The sequence below is a fragment of the Anopheles coluzzii genome, chromosome 2 (assembly GCF_943734685.1).
Source record: "Anopheles coluzzii chromosome 2, AcolN3, whole genome shotgun sequence".
Lineage (NCBI taxonomy): Eukaryota > Metazoa > Arthropoda > Insecta > Diptera > Culicidae > Anopheles > Anopheles coluzzii.
This window is the reverse complement of record NC_064670.1, coordinates 102,396,186-102,415,049: the sequence shown is the minus strand read 5'-3', so window position 1 is coordinate 102,415,049 and position 18,864 is coordinate 102,396,186. Positions and strand designations below refer to the sequence as shown.

Here is an 18,864-nt window from a genome sequence, read left to right as displayed (position 1 = left end):
TCACTAATATGTTCTTTTTCGCTCTTCCCATCTACAGCTGGACGATCCTTTGCTGCTGGAAAAGATCGATGCCGTCACCAACCTGAGCCTGATGGATCCGACGAGTAGTAAACCGGATAACACGCTCTACGACATCATCTAACGTTAAGCGACGTTTCCCGTAGCCACAGAACGCGTAGAACCATCTTATGTAGAGTAATAGTAGCCCACTACGCCAGCGATTAGTACACGCATCCACTGACATGCACACACACACACACACACACAAACACAAATACTACTTACAATGTTCTTGCATCTCCAAGAAATACCATCAGCCGACATAGACTAGATCGTTTGCAGACCTGATCTGGAGACTTTCAAGCTCCGAACGTACTACTTAGAGATACAACTCAAGCCCCAAACAATATAACTAGATATAAGACTCAATCGTTCTACTTGGAGATACAAATAGGGAAAGAAGAGTGTAAGTAGTGTGCGTATGTATGTGTGTGTGTGTGTATGTGTGGTGGGATCGCAGCTTAGGCAACAATGAAAAGGAAACGCAGCGTGGTTCCCGTACTGAACGGGGGAAAACTGCTCCTTGTCCGAGTTATGTTCCGTTAATGATACCTATATACATCTCTTATTATTACTACATCCTGCTTGCACACGGGCACCGATGTGCTTGTGCACATTGGACGAATTATTAGTGGTTAGTCGATTAGCTTGTACGTACGGATTATTATTTTATTTTAAAATCTTTTTTTTTAATCCACTTAGATGAATGTGAGATTTGAAGCGCGCAACTAGTATCCAATTACGTAGTATGTGAGGGATGTAGCGCAAGATAGGCGACAAGAATGAGAGGAGGAAAAATGACCGCACGGAGTGAGTAATCGTGTACGGATAAGCGGCAAGATTACACACACACCCACCGTGCAAGCTGACACAAGGAACTGCAAGCAATTCAAGTGCCTTATCCGTTTCGAGTGAGTGAAAGAAGAAGAAAAAACACTCGAAACCGGAGGAAGAAAACGATATGTGGTATAAGTAGAACGTGGTGTGGTGTTTAGCGCGCGGAGTTAGAAAGTAATGAAAGCATGATCTGCAGTCTGCAGATAGTACAGGCAGTACAGGGCGAGCTGCGAAGATAGTGTATTATAATGTGCAAAATGGCGAAATTGGCTATTTGCGGTTTGGAACACGTATACGAAGGCGAGCGAGATGCGAGAACGCGACGGCGAGTACGTGTAACCGCGTGTGCTACGTATGCGCCGCCGACCTGGATGGAATGGCTAGATCAGCTCTCATATCTACCGGCGCGGCGGCGCAATACGGTCAAGTAGCTTGAGCAATGGGGAAAGGATAACGTATAGGAGGCATTAGGATGTAGGAGAATTAAAACTCATGTTTGCGTAATCGTTGTAGCGTGCGAGAAGAGGTTAGTATGATTGAGACAGTGTGTGCGAGTGCGAGGACTGTGCATGAATGCGGAACAGTGAATGAATGTGGTCCAATATTCTAGCCATAAGCGGTAGTAACACGGCAGCAGAAGGAGGAGCCACCGTAACCGATATACGAAGATGGAGAGAGCAACTCGTTTTTGAAAGCAGCAACAGCAGCAGCAGCAGCAGGTGCAGCCGCCATTAGCCCCAGGAGTGAGAATAGTCTCTTGTTAGCGCACACGAAGCGCTTCAAGGGAGTGTGGGGCCAAATGCAACACAGAAACAGATTCCTTCGGCGCGCGATGGCTGTAGATGCATTTATATCAATGTTGCCCGCCCGATCGAGCAGTGTCTGCTGTGGGTGGCCGATGATAAAGAAGGGGTTCATTGTTATTTTTTTTGAATCAACTTGCCCCAGTGCACACACTCACACACAAACCCCCAAAGTAATGTGTGCAAAGCGAAGCGAAGAGGAACGGCTGCCTTTGTCTGCTGCCTGCGATGCGTTGTACGATCGGCAATACAAAACAAAACACAATGATCCTCTTCGTTTCGGTTAGCAAACAAACAAAGTATCAAAAATACGCACATCCATTGATACCGTTCACATACACACACACAAACACACACCATCAATGTTAGGCTAGTACGCCGTAAAGTGGTGTAACATTGCAATTATATAGATTTTATGTTTCGTTTTTATATACATCCAGCGCGCCCGCTCCCTTTGCTCCATCTGGAACGGGCGTTCGTTCTAGCTTGGATCGTGACTGTGTCATCGACAAGCTCGATGCAAGTAAAGCGAGCGAGTTTGGACTGTGAGAATGGAATGTTCACAGTGACTATTTCATGTCCGGTTGTGGATGAACGGTGAACGTGAAGGGAAGAGAGAGAGAGAGAGAGAGGAAGAAAAAACCTAGCCCATTAAGCAACAAGATACATATGTACACATATCCCAACCGATCGTGTCCCATCGGTGCATCTACTTATTCGCACGATCACGATTCTATTATCACGCTCATCGAGCTACTACTGCAAAACAAACAAAACAAAAGGAAAACAAAAGTGAGAAAAGCAAAAAACATACAGATTTACTGGCAAATCGGCAGCATATGGTCAACAAAGTCTGCGCACATTAAGCAAAATGCGGGGAAATTTGAACCAAAATCGAAAGATCCAATGCTGATTTCCTTGATCATAGTTTTTGGCACCATTTTTTTTAAATATCTAAAGCCATTTTTCAAACCATTTTTTTTACTGATTTAAGTTTTAAAACACAAAACGCGCTAAGGCAATTACTTCAATTTATTACTTTGCTATTTTAAGGCTTAACCACAGCATTAGTTTTAAACATTTAAAAACAATTCATAAGCATGCAACGGTAGCAACAGTTACAGAGCTTCGTTGCCTATTCAATTTTAGTAGTATTGTTAGGACAAACAAAAAAAATCAAGCGTTGGTTCTTGGATTTGGATTCAACTTGGGCGAGAAAAATGGTTTCATTTTTCTCAATCATCACTATCACTCTTCCACCCCTTCATTTGGAACAGCGCGAAGGAACGTCGATCGTTCGATGCTGCTGCTAACCCGGCGTTGACCATTGTTGCCTCGATTTTGCTTGCTACTGTTTGTTTTTTTTTTTTAATTTTCTTTTGGAAGGAAAAACTGGCTGCAGCGTTTTTTGTTCATTTTTTCGATGTGTTTCTATGCTAATGTTGCAACATTGCCGTCCAATATAGTTTCGTTTTTAATGTTTTGTTCTACTTCTTCGCAACGTAAACGCAGAATAAAAAAAATGAACGTATTGCTGCCAGCTTCCGCTTGATCTTTAGGTTGGGTGATCCATTTGTTGGAACCATTTTCCGAGTCGCTTTTTTGCAGTGATCGGTTGCAGTGTAGATGGGGATGATAATAGGAAAGGAATTGGGCTGTAGATCCGTTGGTACGATCGAGTTGGTCGCTCGTTGAGCGAAAATCCATCCACAAACGATCGGTCCCCCGAGTGGGGCGATCGCGATCACTCGCGCAAGTTGAATCGCATAGCGAGCATTGGGCAGATATTTTAACAAGATAAATCCTGCAAACGTTGGCAAACAGGTGGCGTACAGTTTGGTGCGTCCCCACCGCCCGAGATACATTTATCTTTGCCGTCCAGAATTGCATTGAGAAGCAGTTTGTTTTGTGTTGTCTTTTTTAGTTTCTCTAGCAAACATAAGTGTCTTTTTCTTTTTTTTTATGTGTGTGTTCTGTTATGTGCATCAGCAGTGAAGTAAGTGATGGTGAACCAAACGAACAGTTCATACGGACACTAACACGCGGTGGCACACATTGTTTATGCCCTGTACTACTGGCTTTACCCTGGCAGCACTCATCAAGCAGTATTTGTTAGCAAATATTTGTTAGCGTTGATGAGCCGAGCTACACATTAGCGTAAAGCGATATTAGATAGAGCAAAGAAGAACAAAATGAAGAAGAACGTTTTTTCTTCATACAGAAATTCACCCCCACCTCATGCGACTCAAGTAAGATAGTTGAACGCTTCCAACACATTCGCAAGAAGCGTACGGATGCTTTATTCTGCTTCCCTTTCTGTGGGAACTGTAGAACTGGTAGAAAACACTACTTCTAGACACCTATTGCTCTACACGTGAGGATTCTGGAAGCAAAAGGGAACACCAAATCGTACTTCCTTGTGAAAGGTACTCTACTAGGTAGAGCAGCTAGCGTTGTCTTTAAAAAAGCACCACTGAGTTTGCTTAGGTGCGTTTTTTGCTCATATTTTTAACTCTCTTCGTCAGCAATAATTTGTAATGCTTAATATCGAGAAAAAAACTCAATTAATGCACACCAAAAGATGCAGCTAATTCAACCGCAAAAGCCACCAAGTGTTTGTTCGTCAGCTAGGTTTGAGTGTCACTTACATTAACTGACTCTGTTTGAAATGCACCACAATTGCACCACACAGTTGGTTGTTCCCATCTTGCCTCAGAGAGGAGTGCAAGTGTGTGCTACAAGCTTCACTAGAGGAAGCAGTAACGGCCATGCAATGCACTACGAACGGAAATAGACAGGCACGTGCCTAAATGCACGTGGTAATGCAATAATGCACGGGTGGCTTAGAGCCACTCCTGTAGAAGCGAAAGACGAAAACAAAAACAACTCGTGTGCTAGTAACAGTTCGTGCTGAGTTAAATAAAAGCAAAAAAGAAAGAGAAAACAAAGGCAAGGATCGTTCAATCAGAATTGAACGTTGATTCAAAATTGTAGCAAAACAAACAAACAAAAAACACAGAAACACATATATAAAAAAAAACTCTAGCACACACTGTAAAAAAACGGGGGGACGGGAATAATGCAAATAGAGTAAATTTGTCTTTGTCCCAAAGCCTTGTAATACACTGTATGTACTAGAGAGAAGGGAAAGAGCTATTTCTAGAGCACAAACTAAAGCAATGCGTAATAAAAGTGAGAAATCAACCAACCAGAACCAACAAATGGAACGAACCTGTTTACCTTTCACTTAGTACGTGGGATGAAATGATGACAAAGTTTGGGTTACAGTAAAATATATGATAAATTGCTGCTCAAAAAACACGCTCTTGAAAATAAACCACCGGATTTAACGGTTTTCGCAACGTGCGACCAGTGCGCCATCTATTCGCGAGCTTCGTAAGCAGCGGCGACCACAATTCAAAATAGCCGTTTTTAAAGCAATTCGCTAAGAAGATAAGCCATTATTAAAATCAAATAAAATATGAATAAAGGGTTAAATAAATATAAAGAATATTACCCTTCTTTTATCGAACACGTTCTCAAACAGCTTCTTTGGGTGGATCTACTATTTTTTTATATGGAACTAAAAATGAATGATTTCTGAAATGTGAAATATTTCACTCCATGCCTGTTGTAGTATTTTCACAGGGGCTTAACGTTTCGTACCTTTCATTCGTGTTTTTAAATGATGCAGCTGTCCAAAAACAAGCAATTTACGATGATTATAGTCATCACATTAGTATATTTGGAATACAGTGGAACGTCGATTATCCGGGCAGCTCGGGACCGGGCGGTTGCCGGTTAATCGATTTGCACGGATAATGGTCCAATAAATGTCAAATTCACATAAAAATAAAAAAATCCACTAGTTTTATGATTAGTTCACCTTGAATCAATCAATAAATCTTTAGTAGAATATTATTTTAATCAATAACTATAGGTTTAACCACTGTTCATGAACAAAAATAAATTTCGAAAACACCACTAGACACTACAGAGCTGCACAAAAAACTGGTTGCCCACGTGACTATCGCAGCAAATGTTCGCTGTACGTTTGAACAGCTGTCACATTTATGCGCACGGTTAAGCCACTCGCCGGTTAATCCGCCCCCGAATAATCGACGTTCTACTGTAATTTGTTTAGCTACAACTGTACTTCATACATAAAACAAAATCAACAGACATAAAACATACATAAATGTACGGAAGCTCGTGACCAAGTGAACAAGCCGGACTGAGGATAGTTTTCAGTCAAAGAAACTTCATCTCAATATTCATATGAATTTTGATCACTAAAACATGTTGTAAATTACGTTATGTTATACCGCCTAATTGTAAAACATAGCCAAAAATGAGGTTTTACTTACTTTTCATTACAGAAAAAATATAAAATTCCGCCATGAGGGCGCTTTGCAGCTTCTATCTCCCATAAATCGTGCGATAGAGATGGCTGCGCGAACAAAAAGCGAGAAAGATAGTGCGAAACGTCATGCACGCACACACACACCAGCACCATCGCGACACGCTGCCACACACATACACGCACCAGCGTACACGGTGACAGTTCTGAAAAGACGGTGGGATGGACAGTTCGCCTCGCCTGAGTCCGTGTGTGTTGCTTGCGGTGTGAGTTTCGGACCGGTCGTTTCGGGCCCGGTGTGTACGCGCTACATCAGTGCATCGAATACATTGCAAACTTTTTTGCGCGATCAGAAACACGCACTTTCAACAACGAACGTGAAACAAAGTTCCATCCCGAGTGCGAACACACGGCAAAAGTGCACGGGTTTTGCGGTGCGTAAGGTCACCACACTTGGTGGCGGCTGCCGTTCCGACCTCTGGGAGATAAAAAAAAAACACACAGGCACGCACACAGAGACAGTTCCTTTTTGTGCTTGAAAGGCAGCTGACTGCATAAACACAGCGGCACAGTGCTGTGTGCGGGGGCTGTCTGGTTGTGAAACAACACATCCAGGCAGGCTGGAATTTGTGGCTGGTTACAGTGCGCGTCGTCCCATAAGTGTGTGCGGTTGTAAAATTGTTGCATCCCATCGGCGCAAAAGTGCAAAACCAGCAGCAAACCCTCGTTAGTTGCAGGCGGCGAAGGAGGTGGTCCAATCATTCCATACGCACACAAACACCTACAAAGCACTACTACAGTGTGTGCTTGTCCTAAAATAGGGCGAAACATTGTGTACGGCACGACACGGACCCACGGCTGCTGCCGGAAGCAGCGGCACATCGCACTTTCGTGTTGGGGGTGCATTCGCCTCTCCTGCTCTAGCCGTATAGCCCACTCGTAGCAGGCGAGTGCGAGAGAAGCCATCTGACACATTCGACCCGTCGCCGCTGTTTGCGCTGGTGTGTGAGAAAAATAATAAATGAAGAAGCAATAAAACACACACACACGAGGCCGGAGGACGGATTCTTTCCCCGTTGCGAGATGTGCATTCCTGTCGATACACCCACGACCACCACCACCACCATCATCGCCAGTGTCCATTGACCGCGACAGCAAGGTGCTGGGCAAGTGCGCCGAGTGCATCCGCTAGTGCAGCGGTTTGTGGCCTTGAAATTTGCTCCTAGTGTGTGGTGGCAAACCGACCAGGGAATAAGGGTCGTCCGACACACGACGGTGGGGAAAGCAAAAAAATATATATGTAAAAATAGATCTCATTCCTCTTCAGAAAATCGAATCTTCACCACACCACACACTCACATCACACAGGAGAGAGTGTACGACGGAGTAGGCCATTTCATCGCACCAGCTGCTGGTGTACACGGAGCAAACACACATATCAGCAGTACCCGCTGCAGTGAAACATACACACACAGAGAGACGGAGGCTGGAGGAATGCAGCAGAACCCCCCGACGATGCTCCGGTGCGTCCTCGCATAAGCCGCCAGACAATGTTGTGTCAACCGCAACGGGCTAAATTTAACGCGGGTCAACATCGTGATCCAGAATTCCCCCGTGGTGCCGCGTCGTGTCTCGGTTGCCGTGCGTGAGCGCTTGTGATCGTGAAAGGAATGGTGCAATAGTGTGTAAATAGTGTGCGGAAAAGAATAGTAGTGACAAAAAAAAGCCACCCCCGGGGCGCACCTACCTGCCAGGGAGCAAAACGGAGCAGATAGTGCATGTGTGTGTGTGGGTGCGTTTTTAGTTTGTTTTGTTTTGGTACAATTTGATTTCAATTTCGAGATCAGCAACCCGGACGTGTCACAACGGTAACCAATAAGCCGTGTGAGTGTGCGTGATCTAGTTTTCCGGTCGTTTATTTTTTCCTTTTTGTGTGCCTAAGTTTTCCCAAAACCCAATCTCGTAAAGCACCACGCGCACACCGTGAGAGACGGAGAGAGAGAGGGGTTTCCTTTAATTAAAAGGCTTTCTTTTCCGTTTCGGGCGGGGGCTTTCCAGCGGCTTCCTCAGCCAGACGCACTTTTCACTAGCCCCCACGTACTTTCATCGGGGGAAAACCAAACAGCCTCAGCACAACACAATCAGACATAAAAGCTCTCCGATCTGATCTGACGAGCGGAGGTGCATCCACCGTCGTAGCAGTCTCTGTGCCCCGTGTGCCCCCTTTTCGTACATGTTGGCGATGTCTTCCAAACAGTAAGTAGTCTACCCTGTACGCGCGTGTTTTCTGCATCGCCTTTTCTTTTTGTCTTCTTTTTTTGTTTAGTTAGTCACGTGGTTTTATCACTGCCTGGTAGAGGAAAAAGCGACCCGAAACGGCACGCACTCGAACTCCCGCGGGGGGGGGGGGGGGGAGTGGCGCGTTGGTGTGCTGCGATATGAACCACGCGCGCAAGAATCACAAGCCCCCGCCGAGATTGGGGGATGGAATAAAAAGAATGAATCTTACTAGCATTGAAGAGAAGGTGGAGAGGGGAAGGGAAGAGGGGATGGGCATAAAGAAACACTCGCCCTTCATGACATCCCCCCACTCAAACCATCGCAATCTCCAAGTACGCATCACACGAATGCGGGAGCGTGCTTGCGCTCGCTCAAGTCAAAAGCCTTTAACCTTCGGGGCATAATGATGTGTATGTGTGTGTGTGTGTGTACTACCACCACCGGGACGTTGAAGGGTTTAGCAAGTGGAGGGTGAAACACGCAGAAGAGGGAGTAAAGCTCTTCATCAAGCAGTTCTCAACGCTACTGCCGCCTTCTTCCACTCTTCTTTTTGTGTATCTTAAAACGGCTCCACTTCTTACACACTGCTGCGGCAAATGTCCACACAGTGACACACACACATGACCAAGTCATAGGGCTGTTGGGGAGGGTGTAGCATTATGAAGAAGTCCCTCAGCCCCCCTGCTCCATCCTGTTTTGTTGGATCGCACTAAATGCAGTGCCTGGTGTAAGAACCTGGCTTTTTTCTTTCGTTAGAACGCGTATATAATATGCACACAGCACCATGCTAGAAGGGAAGCGGCAGGGGAAGAGAGGCCTGTTTGTAACAAAACCAAAACCTCGCAAAGGTCCGCTTGTCTCCCCCCTTTAACGCGCTATGTTTACATTAGCACCGTCACGTACGGAACGGCACGACGACGCTTTTGGCCGTCCGTTGGTGGCGATGCGTGTTGAGAGCTTGGACTGGACTGTGAAATATCATAATTGTTTATAGAGGCTTTGGAGGGAGTTCCTTCTCGCCTCAAAAAATCGCAGGTTTTTGTGTCTTGAGATAAACTATTCCACAACCAACTTAGCTGCAAATGCATTACATGAGCGTTATTTGCACTGTAAAGCCTGCCGGTTTCCTTCAAACAGGTTAAGATGCATCAAGAAACAGGTTCCGTATTAGGGGGGAGGGGGGGGGGGGATCGACCTGTTCCGTTTTAGGTCTGGCACGATCTATATTTCCGGTCCTTTGTGTGTACCTTTGACGCATAATAGTTCGTGGTTCGTCATTCGGGCAGGAAGAACAAAGAATTGTTATGCTCCTCCCAGCATAATAGCTTCGATTTGAGGAATTCCAGCCTCTCCAAGCACACAAAAACCCTTCGGAAGTACGGCATTATTGCATTAAATATTAAAGTGCCTAAAATCGATGTTAAAACTATCTGAAGCAGTAAGTTCGGTAGTAATAACACAGCCCTGTGTGCTCGTTAGACGAGGGAAATAGAATAATTTATTTAATTCATTTTTGGAACTCTGTCATTATTACTGGAACCTTCCCCCGAAGCATATTATAGTAGACATTAGTGATGTGCTCTTTGGAGCGCACCCATGAATCCGATCCGATTCCGGCTATTGTTAGTCCGATTCTGACTCCGTCCGAATCACTGATTCCGCCCTTAGCCGGAGTCGTTCGGAGTCGTTTGGAATAGTCCGGAGTCGTTCGGAGTCGGAGTCGTCCTGAGTCGTCCGGAGTCATCCGGAGTCGTTCAGAGTCGGAGTCGTCCGGAGTCGTCAGAGGCGTCCGGAGTCGACCGGAGTCGGAGTCATTCTGGCTGTCCAGTGAAATGTGTGCTAGTGATCAGGCATTTCATTTCGTTGTGTTTTTATTGCCCTTAACTTTGCGCGTGTAATTCTTATATAGGCCTTTACATAGGACTCCGGACGACTCTAAACGACTCCAAATGACTCCGTCTCCAAATGAATCCGGCCAATTCCGGACGACTCCGAGAACTCCGGTCGACCCCGGACGACTTTGGATGACTCTGGACGATACTGGATGACTCCGGACGACTTCGGATGACTCCGGACGATACTGGATGACTCCAGCTGACTCCGACCTCGGACAACTCTAGGTGGATCCAAACGACTCTGGATGACTCCGGCTCTCAACGACTTCGACTGACTCCAGGCATCTCCGGTAAGCTCCGGACGACTCCGAACAACTCCGACTCCAAACGACTTCGGACGACTCCGGACGACTTTGGATGACGCTCGACGACTTCGGATGACTCCGGACGATACTAGATGACTCCGGCTGACTCTGACTCTCAACGACATCGGCCGACTCTGGGCAACTCCGGGGGACTTCGGACGACTCCGACTCCGAACGACTTCGGACGACTCCGGACGACTTTGGATGACTTTGGATGATTCCCGACGACTTCGGATGGCTCCGGACGATACTGGATGACTCCAGCTGACTCCGACCTCGGACAACTCTAGGTGGATCCAAACGACTCTGGATGACTCCGGCTCTCAACGACTTCGACCGACTCCAGGCATCTCCGGTAAGCTCCGGACGACTCCGAACAACTCCGACTCCAAACGACTCCGGTCGACTTTGGATGACTTTGGATGATTCCCGACGACTTCGGATGACTCCGGACGATACTGGATGACTATAGCTGCTTCCGACCTCGGACAACTCTAGGTTGATCCCAACGACTCCGAATAATGCTGGGCGGACCTATCTTGCGGAATCAGATCGGAGTCGATTCCAGATTTTTTCCAACTTTACCCATCACTAGCAGACACACAAGAAGGCGAAAGCTTTCCACCACCAGCTGGTATCGATAATGGTGAAGCGACATACCAAAACCTGCCTGTAGTACCGTAAAGGAAATGGAGCGCAAAAAGAACGCTTAAAAAGTAGGATACAGCCAACCGGGGGAAAGGAAGACCGTGACACGCCTGTTTGTGCTGTGCCACGCGGTGGGGAACGCACAAAACACCCCGTGACCGAATAACGGTGCTAAATCATGTAGAACTTCATCATCGTGTGTGTGTTGTGTGGGGAGGGGAGGGAGTGCTGTTCTATAAAAGGTACAGAAATAGTTTCCCAATAATCGATACTGCGCGATACAAACTGAGTGTGTACTTTCGCTCAAGTATCGCGCCGACCAAACGGCCAATGCCGATAGCGCCTTTTTGAAGCGATTAATATACCGCAGGATATGAGGATCCAAGGGGAGAATAAAAGCAAAGAGAGAAAGAGAGAGAGAGAGAAGTATCTCTCGACACCGCGAACGGCCATCGAAAAGTCATCATCATAAGGGCTTTCCTTCCGGTGGATCGGTCGTTCTGCGTCATCGAAAGGATGGCTTTTTTGTTCGCATTGCTTTGTGGCCAAGCGACGACACCTTATCGCAAAGCTTGAACCGGTTCGGTGGTTTTGTGTGGAGCAAACGTGGGAGAAATTATAAGGTCATTAGGCAACCCAATAAGGGGGAAGACAATGTTTGCGGTCTGTCTTCACTGGGATTGCAATACAGAATCGTTAAACAAAAAAAAAACATAATTTGAAGAAAGGTGTAGCAGAATAAAAATAGACTCCCCGCGTGTTTGTGTGTGTGGCAATGATCCTGGTTTTAATACCCCTTTCTTCCTTTCCTTTCTTGTCTTTTTTCCCTTTCCCCTAGTGAGCTGAAGAAACTCTCGGAGGAAAGCTTAACGCGGCAGCCGGACGAGGTGTTCGACATACTCTGCAAGCTCGGCGAGGGTAGCTATGGCTCGGTCTACAAGGCGCTGCACAAGGAGAGCGAGCAGGTGCTCGCCATCAAGCAGGTGCCGGTCGACACGGACCTGCAGGAGATCATCAAGGAGATCTCGATCATGCAGCAGTGCGACTCGCCGTACGTGGTCAAGTACTACGGCAGCTACTTCAAGAACACCGACCTGTGGATCGTGATGGAGTACTGCGGGGCGGGCAGTGTGTCCGACATTATGCGGCTGCGCAAGAAAACACTGTCCGAGGACGAGATAGCGACGATACTGATCGACACACTGAAGGGGCTCGAGTATTTGCATCTGCGCCGGAAGATCCACCGCGACATTAAGGCGGGCAACATACTGCTCAACTCGGAGGGCCACGCGAAGCTGGCCGACTTTGGGGTCGCCGGCCAGCTGACGGACACGATGGCGAAGCGTAACACGGTCATTGGCACACCGTTCTGGATGGCGCCCGAGGTGATCGAGGAGATTGGGTACGACTGTGTGGCGGACATTTGGTCGCTCGGCATAACGGCGCTCGAGATGGCGGAGGGCAAGCCCCCGTACGGGGACATCCATCCGATGCGGGCCATCTTCATGATACCGACCAAGCCGCCGCCCTCGTTTCGCGATCCCGACATCTGGTCGCCCGAGTTCATTGACTTTGTGAGCCTGTGCCTGGTGAAGAATCCGGAGGAGCGGGCCACTGCCACCGATCTGCTGGCGCACGAGTTTATACGTAAGTGGAATAGGCTTTAGTGCTGTAAGTAAGATTGTAGCAACGGGTTAATGTCCTTCTTTTTTTGGCAGGCAACGCGAAACCGTGCAGCATACTGAGCCAGATGATAGCGGAAGCGAAGGAAATACGGGAAAACCAAAGCTACAGGCACGCGGCGGCCATTAGCCAAGCTAACAAGCAGCTGCAGAACAACAGCAACAACAACAACAATGCCAACGGGCACGACGGGGGCGACTCGGACGACGAGGATCAGGTGAACTCGAGGACGATGAAGGAGTTCCCGGCCGACTGCGGGACGCTGGTGCCGGGCCGGGGCGACGAGGGCGACGGGACGATGATAGCGCACACCGACTACGGTACGCTCGTGCCGGACAATGGGACGATGGTGGAGCTGCAGTCGAACCTGGGCACGATGGTGATCAATTCCGATTCGGAAGAATCGACCATGAAAAGTAAGTGTTGCATTGAAGCGATCGATTGCTCGGAGATTCGGCATTGAAACACACACTCCATCCCCGTTACAGGACATGATACAAACCCGGACAAGCCGAAGTACAGGCCGCTGTTTCTGGACCACTTCGACAAGAAGGAGGCGGAGGCGGCCAGCTTTGGCAACAGTAAAGTCGCGGCCGCCGTCAACAACCACCACCATCATCACCAGCTGCAGTCGCCACCGTCCGCGATGAGCTCGTTCGACGATGGGGCATCGGTCGACCTGCAGCCGGACCATTCACCGGGCTACGGCAGTCCACAGGCGGCGACGACCCCGGTCGTTGCTTCCGCCCCGCAGCAGCAGCAGCAGCCGCATCTGCCCCAATCGCCTTTAGCATCTTCGCCGCAGCAACCACAGCCACAGGTGCAGAAGCTCGTAAGCAATCTGGTGCAGCAGTCGGCCGCAGCACCGGGCTTCCCATCGCCGGCCACCCACAGTCCCGTGTCGCCGTCGGCACCGCCGATGACGCAAAATTTCCAAGACCACCAGCAGCACCAGCAGCACCAAGCATTGCAACAGCAACAGCAGCAGCAGCAACAGTTCAACGAAGAGCGGCAACGGTATCAGTCGCATCTGCAGCTGCAGCTGAATCAGATCTCCGCCGTCAGTCCCAATATGCATCAGATGCAGTTTTTGCAACCGACGGCGGCCGAGTATGATTCGGTAAGTGTCGTTTTTTTATCATTAATCCCTTTTTAAATAACCTCTTGATCTCTGTCCCGCAGCTTAAGTTTATGAACTACGAACAGCTCGAGCAACGGCTGGCCAGTCTGGACAAGGAGATGGAGAAGGAGCTGGCGGAAACGAAGAAGCGGTACACCTCCAAACGCCAACCGATACTGGACGCGATCGAGGCTAAACAGCAGAAGCGGCAGCAAAAGCTGGAAGAGTTCTGAGTAGTGTGTCGGCGGTGGTCGGGAATGCTTTCCCCCCTCTCCCAGCTTCTTGTCCCGTTTGCCTTTGGCGTGTGCTTGAGGGTGATTAGCGGATAGTCATATTTAAATAGGAATAGGTTTCTCGTGGCCCCTGCGCCTATTAGTTGCAAATTCCTATTACTTTTTAACAACCAAACACACATCCACAGCCTACTCAGTCGCGCTCAAGGGACACTCAAGCGTTCAAAGTGAGCGCTTGAGCGCCTCTGACAGGCTGCTGAGGAGAGTGGAAGGGATAGTTTCCTCTCTTTTTAAGTATTTTAGTTGCCCCGTCGGCCATCCAACACTCTCGTCGGATGTGTGGCTGGTAGGGCTGATCTGATATTTGATTTTAATTAACACTCACAAAACACATGCCCTAGAACCAGCCGGGTGTAAGTCATTGTTGGATTTTTGGTCGTAACGCATTGATCTGAACTATCGATGAGATTAATCTGTTTTTAGCTTTTGCGCTCAGCTGCTGCTGGCACATGTGGCGCCAATGTGTATGTATTTGTTCGATCCCTTTCGCTTTACCACGCGCGCTCCGTCCCTAACTAAGCTAAGTGCAATGTGTTGCACGGTTTTATGTTTTTTTCTTTTCTTTTTGTCGCTGTTATACATTGAGATACACTCCCATTCGCTGGTTAAACTAGGTAGAGCGAACACGCGGCTTGCTGACGCGGCTACATTGCCTTTTTCCCCTCGTTAACGATTAGTTGGCAAAATCCTTTTCCCTTGGAAGTCTCCATGCCAATCCGCAAAAGCATAAAGCAATTTATTGACAACTCGTTAATCGTTATTACAACCATTACAGCCCACTGCTGCGGGCTGTGCACGAAAGGTAGTAGGGGGGAGGGGGGAGGGGAAGAGAACAGTCTCAAGCCAGCAGTAAACCCGATTCTAACGAACGTGAATAAATACCTTGAAAAAGAGAAACCTCAAACTAACCGGAAAAGATTGAAAGTAGAATACAATAATCCTGTAGCGGCGGAGAAGAAAGGCAAAGAAATTATACATATACACACAAATACTACATATAGCCAGCAAGAGCGTGATTTACGATTATATACACCATATAAGCAAGCAAACAACTCAACACACAGAAACACACACAATGAAATTGAAGGACTCGAAATCGATTGGGATTGGGAAGATGATCAGAACACATATTTTATACGCAAATTAAGCCATATTGAGCGCCCGCCGCTTGGTATGATGATAGTAGGACGAGATTAGCAGAATCACAGCATGTGTGTACTACCTTGGTGGAACACGAACACGGCGACACGAAAGTGCTCTAAAACGCGGTGAGACACAGCAGGGGGACAGACCCAACGCGTGGGTCGATTGGTGATCGCAGACGAACAACAGCAATGACGAACAAAAGTGCTACATTTTATTCTTGAACCATATACAAGTTTATTGAGAAAAATAGTAGTGTAATAGCGTGTAACAGGAAAACGGGAGGGCAAAAGAACGTTACGGAACAACATACAGGAGAAACAGGCGATGCAGGCGATTGAAAGGCACAGATAGTAGGGAGAAAAGAAAAACAGCAGAACAAAATAAAAGCGGTGAACAGGTGAGGAGTATTATAAAAAAAAAACACAAACATACATGCTCGAGATAAATAAAGTTGAACTTTAAGGTTGCCATGCATTTATATTAAACACAGTTGGGACACCGTTGCATTTGAATCGGTCCGAACACGCGCAAAGCCAGCTGATCAAGAAGCTGGGGCATTCGTCCTGGACCGTCACAAACTTTCGACACGCAGCCATAAACACGCAAATTCTCGAAGCCTGTGTACAGAGTGACCAGAAATACCGATTTATCTGTAGTCCTACCGATTCACAGATGAGCACTCTAAAATTACCGATTTTTCATTGATCCTACCGAAAATTACAGATTTTCTCATAATAATGACCGAAAAGTCTTAAAACCATTTTGCAAATAATTAAAGCAGTAAACTTCATATGCAATATGAAAATCACGAACGAACAGAACCGGAAAAAGAGCTGCCACTGCGACTGGTCCTAAGCGTGGAACCCCTAGAAAAGGGAATCTCCACCGTTCAAAAAGAAATGTGCAACTCAATCCTTCGTTGGCATAAAATCGCTAGTACAGTTTTCAGATCGATGCTTCAGAAAGGCCTCATTCGTGTGACCACTATAAACCAAATCTGATGCATCTCCTTTAAATAAACAAGGATTTATTTTCCCTTGCAGATTAGCACCCCCCCCCCCCCCCCTTAACACTTCAAAACATACCGAAAACTACCGTTACAAATTGAAACTCCTACTGAAAACTATTGATAAAATTTTGCTCCTACCGATAACCGCCAAACTAATCTGGCCACACTGAGGCAGTGTGCGGCTTGCTGCGAGTCAAAACAAGTCCCGATTCACCTGCTGCTTGTGCGTGCGCTAGAAAGAGACCGGACAAGCGGCGAGAGAGAGAGTGTGCGTGCAGGCTGTCCTGCTCGCACTGCCTTTCACCAGCAAGCCGTCTGCCTCGGCAGCAGCACAGCACCGCGCAGCACAACCAGTTGCATACACCGTGAAGCGATGGTCGTGTGGAAAGGTTTTACGTGGCAAAGTAGGCTCCCTCGCGGGACGGTCGTGCTGTATGTTTTAGTGTTTTGTCAATTGTACGTTCTTGTTGGGACGCAACAGCACCAGCAGCAGCAGCAACAACATCCTCCACCTCAGCAGCAGCAGCAGCAACAACATCCACCACCGCAACAGTATCAGCAGCAGCAGCAGCAGCAACAGCCTCCACCACAGCAGCACCAGCAGCAACATCCTCCTCCCCAGCAGCAACAGCCGCCTCCACCCCAACAGCAACAACAGTTCCAGCAACAACCGCCTCCCCAGCAGCAGCAACAACAGTTCCAACAACCGCCTCCCCAGCAGCAGCAACAACATCCACCACCTCAGCAGCAGCAACAACAATTCCAGCAACAACAGCCACCTCCCCAACCGCAGCACCACCAGCCATCGCCGCCGCAGCAGTTCCAGCAACAACAACAACAACATCCGCCTCCTCAGCAATTCCAGCAGCACCCGCCTCCGCAGCAACAGTTTCACCAGCAGCCACCTCCGCACGAGCTCGGCGGACAGCACCATCCACCGCCGGTAGTGTCGCTGCAGGACATCCCCGAGCACGACCGACCATGGTACGAAATGCTGCCAGCGGTCGCGATGGACTACAAGGTGCACATCGATGCCGGCAAGGAGGATTGCTACTTCCAGTACGTCCAGCAGGGCAGCACGCTGTACGTAAGCTTCCACGTAATCCGGGGCGGTGACGGGATGGCCGGCTTTGCGGTGCGCAATCCGCGCGGCGAAATTGTCCACCCGTACCAGTGGCAGGCGTCGAGCGATTACACCGACGGTGCGGCCATGGGCGGCTTCTACGCCGTCTGCATCGACAACCAGTTTTCGCGCTTTGCCAGCAAGCTGGTCAACCTGTACATTACCGTGATCCGGTACGAGGAGTGGGAAAAGTTCACCAAGGAGATCGAAGATTTGAACGTCAACATGAACAACTTTACGGTGCGTGGGCATGGGGAATGGATTGGTGTGTTGCTGGTGCAGCATTATCTTATCGTACAATCGTGTTTTTGTCTTTATCTTTCATACAACATCAGGGCACCATTTCGACGGTGGAACGGAACCTGAACGCCATGTTCCAGTATCAGGCCCACTCGCGCAACAACGAGGCCCGCGATTATGCGCTGATTCTGGACAACAATGCGTACATCTGGAAGTGGTCCGTGCTGCAGATCCTGGTGATCGTGTTCACCACCTCGGTGCAGGTGTACTTTGTCCGGAAGCTGTTCGACATCAAGACGGGCAGTGGCAAGAGCCGCATTTAGACGCGCGAAGCAGGAGAACGGGGCGCAGGAACTGACTGCTGTTGTTCTAGTATTGTTACTTAAAATGTTAAATATGCCGCCTGGTGTGTGGCATCCGGAATCACGCACACACGGACCAACGAACGCACGCAACAGACACATTCCCCTTCCCCCCCCCCAGGGCGGCCAGATTGTATTACAGCCGGTCGAGAAAATGTTCTTCCAATTCCTTCTACGTTAATGTAACTTGCTTCCATTGCAGTACAGCAAAAGATTGATTTCGCATCCTTATCTGTCAGGGTTTGTGCAAGTGAAAATACAATCGATTGCTTTTGTTGTGCACTCCACTCGAACAAGCCATGCTTTTCATCCATTCCATTTGCATCTTCTGCAGCATATAAGGGATCAAAGAAAAGGGGCGTAAAAACGGCGCATTTAAATTTGCTATCGCAACAGAGAGCACCAAAATTGCTCAACTGCTTGGGTCAGCGGTACAAGAAAAGTGAAAAGTCGTCAATTTTGGTCGGTCGTCATCTTGAAATGGAGCTTCTTTTTGTTTGTTACGTTCAGTGCAAGAGCAATAAAAAATCATTTTTGAAGAAATAACAACAACAACAAAACAATTAACAAATAACAGCTGACGATCTGTTTAACGCATTTTTTCCCCTTGAGTTTTGTCACTAATTTGTACAGGTGTTTCTTGAAATAATAAATCTCTATGCTTGCTTTGCCCGGATCTTCCAGATGTGTCGCAAAAGTT

The 18,864-nt window shown here is 47.8% G+C and overlaps 3 protein-coding genes across 7 annotated transcripts in view; all 3 read left to right on the top strand.

Moving 5' to 3' along the window:
• LOC120953900 (transcriptional coactivator yorkie) overlaps window positions 1-4,927 on the top strand; it is a 40,511-nt gene extending 35,584 nt beyond the window's left edge. For all 5 annotated transcript variants that reach the window (XM_040374320.2, XM_040374325.2, XM_040374324.2 and 2 more), the window contains one exon: window positions 38-4,927. In XM_040374320.2, coding sequence (XP_040230254.2) covers window positions 38-142 — 105 coding nt within the window. In that variant the 3' untranslated portion in view covers window positions 143-4,927. The remainder of the gene's footprint in view (window positions 1-37) is intronic.
• Window positions 4,928-6,251: 1,324 nt separating this feature from the next.
• Window positions 6,252-15,915, top strand: LOC120953481 (serine/threonine-protein kinase 3). The gene is made up of 5 exons (XM_040373438.2): window positions 6,252-8,316; window positions 12,027-12,835; window positions 12,907-13,287; window positions 13,360-13,991; window positions 14,054-15,915. The coding sequence occupies exons 1-5, from the start codon at window positions 8,294-8,296 to the stop codon at window positions 14,222-14,224; spliced, it is 2,016 nt and encodes a 671-aa protein (XP_040229372.2). The 5' UTR covers window positions 6,252-8,293; the 3' UTR covers window positions 14,225-15,915.
• Window positions 15,916-16,687: 772 nt separating this feature from the next.
• LOC120953484 (uncharacterized) lies at window positions 16,688-18,451 on the top strand. The gene is made up of 2 exons (XM_040373445.2): window positions 16,688-17,802; window positions 17,898-18,451. The coding sequence occupies exons 1-2, from the start codon at window positions 16,813-16,815 to the stop codon at window positions 18,123-18,125; spliced, it is 1,218 nt and encodes a 405-aa protein (XP_040229379.2). The 5' UTR covers window positions 16,688-16,812; the 3' UTR covers window positions 18,126-18,451.
• Window positions 18,452-18,864: the final 413 nt, after the last annotated feature.

Excerpts from the sequence above, each read along its gene's own strand:
- LOC120953481 (XM_040373438.2), top strand. The coding sequence starts at position 8,294 with ATGTTGGCGATGTCTTCCAAACA. Across the intron at positions 13,288-13,359 it reads GGAAGAATCGACCATGAAAA|GACATGATACAAACCCGGAC; the intron begins GTAAGTGTTGCA and ends TCCCCGTTACAG. Across the intron at positions 13,992-14,053 it reads CGGCGGCCGAGTATGATTCG|CTTAAGTTTATGAACTACGA; the intron begins GTAAGTGTCGTT and ends TCTGTCCCGCAG.
- LOC120953484 (XM_040373445.2), top strand. The coding sequence starts at position 16,813 with ATGGTCGTGTGGAAAGGTTTTACGTGGCAAAGTAGGCTCCCTCGCGGG. Across the intron at positions 17,803-17,897 it reads TCAACATGAACAACTTTACG|GGCACCATTTCGACGGTGGA; the intron begins GTGCGTGGGCAT and ends ATACAACATCAG.